The sequence below is a fragment of the Austrofundulus limnaeus genome, unplaced genomic scaffold (genome assembly GCF_001266775.1).
Source record: "Austrofundulus limnaeus strain Quisiro unplaced genomic scaffold, Austrofundulus_limnaeus-1.0 Scaffold253, whole genome shotgun sequence".
Taxonomy (NCBI): Eukaryota; Metazoa; Chordata; class Actinopteri; order Cyprinodontiformes; family Rivulidae; genus Austrofundulus; species Austrofundulus limnaeus.
Genome location: NW_013952655.1, coordinates 595,382 through 607,681, shown reverse-complemented (window position 1 = coordinate 607,681; position 12,300 = coordinate 595,382). Strand labels below are relative to the sequence as shown.

Genomic DNA, 12,300 nt, shown 5'->3' with positions numbered 1-12,300 from the left:
GATATTTAAGTATATCTTTTCATGGCACAACACTGACAAAATGACACTTTGACACAATGAAAGTAGTCTGTGTGCAGCTTAAATAACTAAATTTATTCTTCCCTCAAAATAACTCAATATACAGCCATTAATGTCTAAACCACCAGCAACAAAAGTGAGYACAGCCTTAAATGTCCAAATTGAACACACTGCTTGTCATTTTCCCTCCGAAATGTCATGTGACAGATAAGTGTGTGATGCCCACAGTCAAGCGTGGTGGTGGGATTGCCATGGTCTGGGGAGTTACATTTCACTGAGGGACACATGAACTCCAATATGTACTGTGAAACACTGAAGCAAAGCATGCTCCCCTCCCTCCAGAAACTGGGTCGCAGGGCAGTGTTCCAGCATGATAATGACCCCAAACACACCTCTAAGACGACCACCGCTTTACTGAAGAGGCTGAGGGTAAAGGTGATGGACTGGCCACGCATGTCTCCAGACCTAAACCCAATTGAACATCTTTGGGGCATCCTTAAGCGGAAGGTGGAGGAGCGCAAAGTCTCAAATATCTGCCAGTTCCATGATGGCATCATGGAGGAGTGGAGAAGCATTCCAGTGACAACCTGTGAAGCTCTGGTGAACTCCATGCCCAGGAGACTTAAGGTAGTTCTGGTAAATAGTGGTGGCCACACAAAATACTGACACTTCAGGAACTTTCACGAAGGGCTGTACTCACTTTTGTTGCAGGTGCTTTAGACATTACTGGCTGTATGAGTTTATTTTGAGGGAAGAATAAATTTAGTTATTTAAGCTGCACACAGACTACTTTTCATCATGTCAAAGTGTCATTTTGTCAGTGTTGTCCCATTAAAAGATATATTTAAATATCTGCAGGAATGTGAGGGGTGTACTCCCTTTTGTGAAACACTGTTTGTCCCCTTTAAAAGTTATTTTCAAGATTACTCTTGAAATAATGTCTTTTCAGTAAGATCTATTGTTCTTTAACACTGAATCATGAATATAAAGACTAGAAATTCTTCAAATTTAAAGAAAAAAACAAATTTTCTTTATTTCAGTGTTGTCACATATGACTGACATCAATATAAACTGAACAGTTAATCCAGATGTCATTCAAATTTCAAGTTTTGAAAGCTGTTGGGCAGAGATACATTCACAGTTAGGTTAAACAGCCTTGAGAAAGAGGCTCAGACAATCTAGTGATGTAAACACAGAAGCTGTTCTAAAGGAGAGTTCACTTCTGTCACTTGGGTCCTGTTCGTCTGTCTCTACTGTTCGTTTTTAGGTTGGTCTGTATCTGAGAAACAACACAAAACTCATAAGTTTAAACTGAGAAGAAAACTTTGTTCAACTGCAATAAATATTTGGGTTGAAGGATTTAAGCACACTGGAGGTCTGTTTGACAAACTGGACCTCAACTCTTSATCAGTTCTTCAGCAGCCTTGCGGYTGWGAGTGACCTCAGACGGCTGTAGATCTCAGAATCTGGGGAGCCAGAATCGGCCAAGCTGCCCAGTACCAGTCCTGGAGCTCAACAATGGGGTAAGGCTGCTTATATGTCCATCTGGTCTGAATGAGGCCCTCTCCTTCTGTGGACGAGAACGTCAGGTCAAGTCTGGTTGTAGCTGATGCAACACATTGATAAAATTATTTACTGGCTTGAAGTGATAAAGGAGTAAATAAAAACTAAAATGAATCTATCATCTTAACATTCCTCTCTCATCCCAAATTCAACAGTAAACAGTTTTAAAATGGTTAACTTTGCTTAAACTCAGTGCATATAAACAAAACAAGATCACATTTATTTTTATTTACCTTAGATTTACATCTGATAATCTAAGTACTTCAAACACACCCTTTTAAACTATTTCCAAAGCCTTTATTATTTTATCTTTTTTTCTTCTATTTTTATCCATTATTCATGRAACTTGATTTTTCTTTTTTTTTCTTAAATTACCATAAAGACAAATTTGATTTCCTTCTTGAGTACTCATTGATTTGGGAAGAGTTCATTGTTAAATCTAATGATCTCACATGTTAGTATACAAGAGTGATTTCTCAAAGTGTGAATTATTCCACAGTTAAACTGACTGGTGCCCCAACTTAAAGTGTGGCAGAGTGCAGAAACAGGCTCACCCTATGCTACACTCACAAACAGCCATTTCTCCATTAATTATTAATTACTCAACACACCAGACTCCCCCCACCCCATTGTGGGAAAACTGTACCGCAGTATTTTCTACAGGTTACATTAGGTTGTACGAAAATGATCAATGCCGCCCAACCCTAACAAACCTCTCACCTTTCATGCAAATACTCCATTTCCTGCAGTCGTATTCTCTCCCTCTCCCTGCTTTGGTACTCCACTATGAATCCTGGGTACTGGTTAAACACAGGGTACTGGCCGCTGGTGAGTGGCGTAAAGTCTGAGAGCATTGTCCTGGGATGGATGTCAGCTGGTGTGCTGCTCATGAGCAGATAAATCTTCTTTATCAGGGCTCCAACGTCCAGGTTGTTTCGATGGTGAAAAAAGTACTGAAGATGAGACAAACTTGTGACAACCGTTGACAAAACAAATGTTTATTTCATGAAAAAAAAAAAAAACAGGAGGAAGTGTACCTCAAAGTCTTTTTTCTGGCCACAGAGCAGCAGAGGCTCCCGGCAGCAGATGATGTAAGCCACGCAGGCCATGAGCAAGAACGATGGATGATTAGAGAAGATGTTGTCAAACAGTCTGAGCCATTCATCACGTGTTAGAACCTCGGAGAACAGTGTCTCCAGCAGGGGCCACACATAGAGCTGGGACAAACAAAGACACAAAACAAGGACGTTCACATGTAATCTATCATTTAGTGGAAACTGTGAGTTTCTCCAGGGGGAGGTTACCTGTGAAGTGACACCGCAGTCCACCAGATGCTGCAGCAGCTCCTTGTCATGATGAGCCAGAACATTCTCTGCTACACTCAACATGTTCAGAGGAGGGTTGGGGAAATACTCRAACCAATGTTGGCACCAATTCACTGCACAAACAAACATCTGACTCAAACACACGTCAACTGAGCAATAAAAACACAGATTTAAACATCAGTGGAAGTTTTAAGAGTATAAACTGTACAAAACCTTTGTGTGTTACACGGCTTAGGCTTTGAATGAACAAACAGCCAAAAGGCTATTTGGATTTCATACTGGTGACTGTGGTGGAAGTTATTTTAGAGGCTGAAACTTTCAATCATTGCTACCTCAAAGCAGCTTTAACAGACAGGTTGTAAAACTTTCTAATTTCTTCACATGAACAGAGTAAAGTTGCACTGTGGTGAAGTACCTAAGACCGTGGCCACCACCTCGAAGCAAAGCAAGGGATTGTTCTGGAAAAGCTTAACAAAAGGAAAAGCCATCAGAGGGAGGTACTCCATCTGTCCTAAGACGGTTGCCCAGTGAGCTAAAGCAGACAAAACCCTGCAGGGATACAAAAATCACACAATGTCAGCAGATAAAAGAAAACAAGTCTGTAATTAAAAGCTGCATACTGTGTAAAAGTCTTAAGCCACCCGTCATTTCTTTGTAATTTGCCTTGAAGACGACAGATTTTCTGGTAATAATTTATTGTGCTCTTGTTTTTCAGCTTTTTCAAAGTTGGTTTTATTATTTTAATTTCTTTTATTATATCTCATTTTTTTTTAACTCAGTTTGCCTTTTCAGACAGTGGAATGTGTTTTTGATTAAACCTTGTAGAAAAATCCCGTTCAATAAATTAGAAGTCGGAATAAGTTGGCAGAAAACCATTTGATCCGTTCTTAAAAGCTTTATTCAAAATCAGACTCCCTACGGTGCACAGGCACAGCAGCAGCTCTGTGAGTGAAAGACCCAGAGTATTATCAGAACCAAAACAATAACAACCCCTCTCAGGAGCCCAGTGTCTGTCCCAGGCTGAGACAGACACTGATAATGAGTACCGGTAATGATGAACCATCCTCCTAAAATAATGTGTACATCTGACTTCCTGGTCACACTCCTGGAGGTGGTACCTTTTACATCAGACATTAGAATGTAACCCAACTTTGTTTATATTACAGACAGAACAACCTTATATTGATAAGACAAACTGACTCTCTTCCTCCGTTTAAACCAGATGGCTAAAAATACAAGACTGGGTCTTAAATTTATTAGTCATAAAATTCCCTTCAACCCTCCTCTAATCTAAGTGTTCCTTAGGGAGGAAATCAACCACCTTATATAACTGCTTAAATGTATTATTTTTCCACAATAAACTCGTCGATAATTTTGAACTATTTCAGACTGATATAAAAATCGCAAATTTAACAAACACGTCTTCCAGGGTACGTTGCAGACCCCATCTGTGATTTTTACAGCATCCCTCAAACGTAAAAACGAAGCATTACTGACTGAGATAATATAAAAATCAAATGTAGAGAGATAAAGCTAAAAAAGAAGATATTGTAGATAGGKATGCATTATTTTATGATTTGACAAATGTGGATTTAAAAATACATTTATAATGGATTTCAATAGGGTAAGGGGAGTGAGCTGGTACTTTCACTGTGACTTTTTTTAGTTCCTGCCGCAGAGTAGGCAGGCCAATAGCCCCAATAGCTCAACAGGAAGGCCTAAGTGGTATAATACGAAAGATACGACTGTACATAAGCATTTATTAGTCAAGCAAGCTGAATACTTGTGCAGCTGTCCTCCACACCATCGAAARCTGTTTTTGCATTTTAATATTAGCTTCTTCAACCAAAGATTTCTTGAATTCAAGATGGACAATCATTCAAAATATAAAATGGACCAGTGTTTAACTTCAGGCTTTGCTGAAGTAAATTAAACTAAAAATAATATTTCTAAATATTTCKGTGTAAAATTTAGCGTATTTCATTGTTGTCATTGATGGTGAATGTTGTGCTCTTAGGAACGCACTTCACAAAATGCTGTCAGGGTCAGGTTCAAGGATTGGACAGAACATGAGTAAAAAAAATAAAAAGCAGCCAAAGWCCAAAGAAAAACTTGAAGCTTTAGAGACCTTTAGAATTGTTAATTAAAATCTCTTTAAGGATTACAAGCGAGATTGGCTATTTGGAAGCAGAGTCTGAAGATATTTTAAAGAGTTTTAACTCTCTCAACACTTTRTGTAAACGAGAAAGAAGTACCTCTGCAGTCCTCTGTGCAGTTTGTGACTTTTGATGGGGTACTTTTTGTGCAGAGTGAAGACAGCTGGATGAAGGCCTTTGTCAGTCAGACTGCTGTAAGCTGCGTGGTTCTCTGGGAGACAGAGCAAAGACCGCCACACAAACACCCTGCAACGAGGATGCAGAAAACATTTCTGTAAACACTGACGSAACACAGACACTTCTTACTTACTCTCCCTTGTTTCAAAAAGAGATTTTTACCTGTATTTAGCAGGATATTCTCCAAACGTTTTAAGCAGAGCCACCAATCTCTTCTTATTCAGACCAGCGGGTAATTCGTTCTAGTTTTTAAAGTAAGAAACATTAAAATGTAAGAATTTCAACGTACATACTTGAACTGTGGTGTTTTCTGTATTTAAAGGGGCAATATCATGTAAAATCAACTTTTTTGAGTTTTATATCATGTTATAATGTTATACTCTCAAAAAAAAAAAAAAAAAACATGCCCAAAGCCTTGCTCTGACTCATTCATGCATGTTTGAGAAATCCTGTAGTGTTTTTAGGAAGCCATGCTGAGGAGCAAAACGACAGGTGGGGACCAGAAACGTCTTTTGGGATCAGAAACGCCCCTGGGACGTGTCTTTAAGCCGAGCTTCCTCATGGCAGAACGCACCCCCTCCCCCCTCCCCACACACCCCGCCAATGACTCCTGCAGGCTCTCGGTTGAAAGTGAAACTTAAACTGTCTGTTGAGCTCTCATTAGTTATCACTCAGTGAAGCTCTTTTCAGATTAAAAATACCTTTGAGAAAATGTATTTTTACATGCCAAGTAAACTGCATCATAGTAGCCTCCCCCCCAAAATGGACGGGACAGAAGCAGAAGGTGGTTCTTAAAGAGACAGAGGCCAATTTCAAGGCGTTTAGAAGAGGAAGTGATGAGAAGATAAGTTTATTTTCTATTTAAACATAAAAACAGCATTTTAATAACAGCTAAGGGTGACATAGATACTTTATTATGGCATACTATTTAAATGTATGCCTGAGAAACACATAATATTGCCTCTTTAAAACATAATGAACAATTTTAAAAAGTTGTTTAAATGAAAAATGCAAAGTCCTGTTCATGTATTTTTTTACCTCTTCATCTTCAACAGAAGACCTTGCATGTGGTCTTAGCATCTTTACACTTGTTTGTCTTCCTGAGCTCATGGCTGGTCTCTGAACTGCCTCTGGTCTAACATTCATCTTGATGTGTGAGAATTCCCCATCACCTCCAGAGATTACAGCCACCTGAGGGGGAGGAGGCTGCAGAGAGGAGAAGAGTGAAACCCACAAACACTCAACTTGAACTCACAAGAAAGGAGGAGCCTTTTAGGACCAAACTCTAGTGACCTTTATGTATGAAGACACTCCCACCTGTATGAGACTCTTAACACTGTAGATTTTAATGCTCCCGTTATCCATGATCGCYACGATGTGTCGGCCATTCGGGCTGACAGCCACTGTTGTGATGGCGTCATCGGCAGAACCCATGTGGAAGAGAAGTTTACACGTGTCCACGTTGATGAAACGCATCACGCCGTCCTGGCTCAACACACCCAATGTCTGAGGAGGCAGAAAAAAAAAACCCATTAACTAACTCACAGGGTGTTTTCAATCACTGCAGACAACTTTGTGCAGTTTCAGGTAATAATAGATTCCTATGTGTCATACAAACCACTATGTTGATAACAGACTCAGGGTTCCTGCACATTTTCAGTTCTTAAATTCTGTACCTTTCCAGACCAAAAAAAAACTGGTTTTCAGCCCAGTTTTAACTTGTACAATAAGAAAGACTTTAGATTTTATTGTCCCCAAGAGGAAATTCTTTTCTACAAACCAGCCCCTGCACTCCCATCACCAAGTAGACAATAACAACCAGCAGCTACATGAACAATAACATACAGCCTGAGACATAACATGACATAACACCATCACACAAGGTTCAACACAGAATATCCTCAGAGGGGCCAATTGTTTAGGGTGGCTATAACCGTGTCTCAAATCAGGGGCTGCAGCCTACCTAGACTGCGGCCCACATAGGACACAGCCCATGCAAGACGAGTAGGCTGCATAAAACTGCTGTGAAATAACACAGTCTAGCCTTCGCTGGCTGTATGTTTGCGTGACCACATGCTATTCCATTACCATAGTGATCGGTTTTATATCACTTCAGACCTAAAATGCGTTGGGATGTGTAAGGAATAACTTCACAATTAAAACATTACACGTAAATAAATTAAAGAAAACATTAATGGTTTGGGTTTAGCTCCAGTATCAGAACTTGTAGTTGCATCTTATTTAACAAGTTGCTAAACTAACATTTAAAAACTAATTCTTCAGTCTATGATGAATTTCCCAACTATGCCGACATGGTAAAAAATAAAAAACTCCCCCCTTCTTCGTTTCTCCGTTTAGTTTGCTGACTGGACATTGAATCCTGGGATATSCTCAGCCAGGAAGAATACTCAGATGCAGCTTTGATTTTTTTTCTGTGGGCTACATTTGTCAGCCGCATCAGGTTGACCCTAGGAATTGGGACAGCATTTGGTGCAGGTATGTACACGGACCACAAATATGCACTCATGAGGATGCAGCCCATGAACTGAGTCACAGCCTATAACTGCAGGCATCAGGCTTTTCCCAAAATAAGCCATCCTGCTGCACAATGTCCTGTATCTGTGCCCTGAGCTTTCTAACAGCTGTCTGTTGAAATAGAGTTTGGGAACCAAGAGTTGCATCAAGGTTACTTCTGGAATTCTTCTGTCCAAATAAAATGACTTTGGTTCTACTGACATTCAAATGAAGGTTTGAGTCCATCCATGATCTAACTTCAATTAAACAATCTAATAAAGACTTTAAAAATTCATTTAGTAGTATTTATAGTAAATGGTGCTGGGGGGGGAGGGCACTGTGGAGCCGCGAACTACGATGGCAGCTTAAAGTGGATGCTCCGTGTGACCTGCACCAAAACTTCGAAAAACCCAGGATTACAAACGTAATCTGACCCGTAAATGTCAAAATCGACCACTCTTAAGGACTGTGATATTTTCACACGAAAACGCGGTTCCCAAAAACAAGCTAAAACTGATACTTCGGTAGCAGATCAAGACAAAGAGGGGGCYGCTARCAYTGATAGCATGTGTGACCTTAGCACGGTGCTTGCTGAACTTCAGTCGTTTCATTCAGAGTTCRGTGGATTTGGAAACAAAYTGGACAGCATAGATAACYGTATGGGTGAAATGACGAAGTCCATCGCCTCTTTGGAGAAAAACATAGCAGAGGTGAAGCAAAATGTGGCTGCTAATGCTACTAGACTGGAGGAAGCTGAAAACAGAATCGTGTCGGGGGAGGAACTCTTAGAAACTAGTATGGCTAATCTTGCCAAAGCCCTGAAGCGAATATCCTACTTGGAAACTAAGACCGACGACCTGGAGAACCGAGGCCGAAGGAAAAACCTGCGCCTTTTTGGGCTCCGGGAGAGCGCTGAGGGTCAGCGGCCTTTGCTGGAGTTTATACGGGAGATGCTGCCGCGCTGGCTGGAGACCGATATATCCTTCATCATTGAGAGGGCCCACCGCACCCTAGCACCTCCAAAACCGAACCAGCACAGAGCCGTCCTCATCCGTTTCCTGAATTTCCAAGATCGGGAATTTGTTTTCCGCTCTACAAAACAACGCAACATTGAATGCGATGGGAATAAACTTTTTTCGTTCAGGATCTTTCAGCAGAAACCATCCGACAGCGAGCGGAGTTCGATAACATCAGGAAGGTTTTTATGTAATTGGAGGAGATTTTAATTGCACTTTAAAACCAAATATTGACCGATCAATTGGCTCAGATATTTATAAAACTCAAACTAGAAAATTAATAAATCAATATATATTGGATATCAACTTGGTGGAAGTGTGGAGAGAACAAAATCCTGATAAAATAGAATTCTCTTGTCACTCGAGTATGCATAAATCCCGCTCACGTATAGATTATTCTCTTGTTTCAAGAGAACTTTTATCAAGGGTCAAACAATGTCAGTATGACAGTATAGTGATCAGTGATCATGCAGCTATCTCACTGAATATTTACATTGAAAATGTTGTGCATAATCCACCCCGTTGGCGGTTTCAAGCAAAATGGCTACAGGATCAAAACTTTGTCAAAYTGATAGGGGAGAAGATAGATACTTATTTTGAATTAAATACRGATCAGACTTGCRCCTCAGTGAGATGGGAAKGATTCAAAGCWTAWATCCGAGGTGAAATTCTTAGCTATACAAGTGCAAAAAACAAACAACAAAAGAAAYAAATGGAAATTTTGGATAAACAAATMAAATTTTTGGAATTAGACTTAAATGCCGACGACRACCAMATAAAGCAGAGTGAATTGTTACGTTTGAGGAATGAATATAATAAATTATCWTATGAGGCAGCAGCAAAAAGTTTAATGTGGTTAAAACAWTYTWATTATGACCAAGGAGAGAGAGCTGGGAAACTATTGGTGTGGAGAATTAAGAAAATACAAAGTGAAAGAGCAATTAATAGTATAAAGACCCCCTCTGGCAGGGTAACAGTAGATCTATCTGAGATTAATGATAGCTTTAGGTTAGACCAACTTCAGTTTCAGCTAAAACAAAAAAAGGCAAAAAAAGACAGTATTTTATATAAAACTAGGTTCTACTTGTAGAGAAATTAATTACGAGTGAAGCTCACTCATTTAAAAATGACACTCAAGTGTTATTGTGAATTTACTGTGAATATGCAGTTTATTTATATGTTGAAATGTCCCTCAGAGAGAACTTTAGTCAGCAAAAAACAATGAAGAAAAGCTCAATTTTCCTGTCCTCCTCTGWCTGTACCTGACGGGCTACTCCATCGAAGATGTCAGGCAGAAACTCCAGCTGCCTGATGGTTCGAACCTGAGAAGGSATATGAATGACTCTAACCAGCTGCTGGCTGTCCAAACACCACAGGTGCAACAGGTTGGAGCGTCCCCCGGCTGCAAGGTTTTTACCATCACTGCCAACACATCACACAGGTTAGAGGCTCCCCAGCCCAGGACATTTACTGTAAGGTGTTCCAACATGAAGTGGGAGGCCCACCGTGTGACAGCAAATGCCTTGTAGGAGATTCTGCGTCCACAGTCAGAAACAGGGAGCTGGTACTTGTAGAAGAGTGTGTCACTTTCCCACGCAAAGATGGAGTCATCRCTGAAGCAGCTCAGGATGGTGTTGCTCAGAGGCAGGAAAAACACCTGAAATACAAGCAGCAGTAAACTGTTACAGAACTGTCAAGTTTAAAAAGGAGCACCACCCGACTGCAGAACACATAATCTGACAGGAAGCTGTCTGACAGCTGGCTCACTTCTTAAAGGGGGCATATCATACAAAATCCACTTTAGCTGTTAAATRCATTTTGTTGTGTAACTGGAGTCTTTAGGAGGGTGAAAAGTTGAATTTAGTCTCTCCTGGTGCTGCAAAGATACCTTTATATTCTGTTTGGGTCACATTTTTCAGCCCGTTTAGTTTTCTTTATTTTCTATGATGTTTTCTGAGCAATTCCGACCAATTTTTTGCGACAGAACTGCCATATACTGTAAGGTCTGGACTTACCAACTACTATTTCCTCATCTTAATTCTCCACAGACTCTGGATCAGACTCAGACTCTGGATCAGACTCAGACTCTGGATCAGACTCAGACTCTGGATCAGACTCTGGATCAGACTCAGACTCTGGATCAGACTCTGGATCAGACTCAGACTCTGGATTAGACTCTGGATCAGACTCAGACTCTGGATCAGACTCAGACTCCGACATGTAAAGCTGGATGGACAAGTTTTCTGTTGTTGATATCTTTTAATTAAATTGTAAATAAAACTGCAACGCTAGAAAAATCCTAAGCTCCTCTCTCAAACCAGAATGGACCGGTCTAAAAGCTGGAGGGGGAGGAGCTTGAAGCACCTTAAAGGAACAGCATCAAAACGAGCTGCTTGCAAACAGATCTCAGAAAAGTGGTGAAAGAGGGGCTGGTGAAGTTAAAATAAGGAGGAATTCAGACCAAAAAATTGCAGTTACACTTTATATACAACCCAAACTGAATGATTTAAATGTGAAAAAGAAGGATTTAAAGTAGGGGTGCCCAATCAGTCGCTCGCGGGCGACTTCCCAGGTGCCCGCGAAGCGCAACTTGTTCCAACAGCTGACGAGAGCTGTTGTCAGCTGTTAGAGCAAGGTTGCGCTCCTGTCGGGAGCTCACTGAGCTTCATTCTAACTCCAGCAGAAGCGGTGGAGGTGGGAGGAGGAGAGCGGAGGGAGCGCATTCAGGAATGTAAACTCCTCCCGCCTCCCACCTCCACCGCTTCTGCCGGACTTAGAATGAAGCTCAGAGGAAGGTAGTCTCACGAGTTTTGGGTACTGTGAGACAGCGCTCCGAACATGATCTTGCGAGACTTTAGGGTCACGTGTTTAAAACATGATCTTGAGGCGGAAAATAATGAACGACAAACAAGCTAAAAAGCAAACAAAAACTTATTATTTTCACCTGGAGTGGGAAGAGGACTCATATGTAATTYGAGCGCTGCCTTGTCCAAAAAGGATAACGTGGAACAGCATTTCAAAACAATGCACAAACGCGGATTTCCTCCTAAAACCGCACAGCATCGATTTTCACACCAGAGSTAAGGTTAATGTAGCCCATCCTGCCTCAACACAAAAAAKGTCTTTCAGCAATGACCAAGTTATGAAAGAAGTGTTTGATGCTGCAGACATGTTTTTCCGTGATTTTAAAAATAAAAGTGAGATTGAGTCAGCTATAAAGACCTTGTCCAGGATGGTTGACATTGTGTCCAAATTCGTGTCCGTGTTTCTGGTGGACAGCTCTGGTGTTGAAAATGAGGTTTTGACTGCAAAATGACATTGGGATCAAATCCTGAGCAACAAGTCGCATGGATGGAGAGTTCTGCAGTCTGCTGTCAGAGGAAACGTATCCTAACATCAGAAGAGGTGCTTTGAACTTGACAGAACTTTTTGGATTTATCTACCTGTGTGAGTTTGCTTTCTCTCACATGAAAATCATCAAATCCAAGAACAGATCCACAATAACTGATGATCATCTGTAGACCTCTCATC

The 12,300-nt window shown here is 40.7% G+C and overlaps 1 protein-coding gene across 1 annotated transcript in view; it reads right to left on the bottom strand.

Annotated features, from left to right (window-relative positions):
* Positions 1 to 1,025: 1,025 nt before the first annotated feature.
* tbc1d31 (TBC1 domain family, member 31) overlaps positions 1,026 to 12,300 on the bottom strand; it is a gene marked incomplete at its 5' end in the record, with an annotated part of 18,487 nt that continues 7,212 nt past the window's right edge. Inside the window, 11 exon segments of the mRNA XM_014020480.1 lie at positions 1,026 to 1,588; positions 2,302 to 2,534; positions 2,619 to 2,798; positions 2,886 to 3,019; positions 3,322 to 3,455; positions 5,162 to 5,308; positions 5,402 to 5,481; positions 6,278 to 6,445; positions 6,557 to 6,745; positions 10,032 to 10,191; positions 10,275 to 10,426. Coding sequence (XP_013875934.1) covers positions 1,552 to 1,588; positions 2,302 to 2,534; positions 2,619 to 2,798; positions 2,886 to 3,019; positions 3,322 to 3,455; positions 5,162 to 5,308; positions 5,402 to 5,481; positions 6,278 to 6,445; positions 6,557 to 6,745; positions 10,032 to 10,191; positions 10,275 to 10,426 — 1,614 coding nt within the window.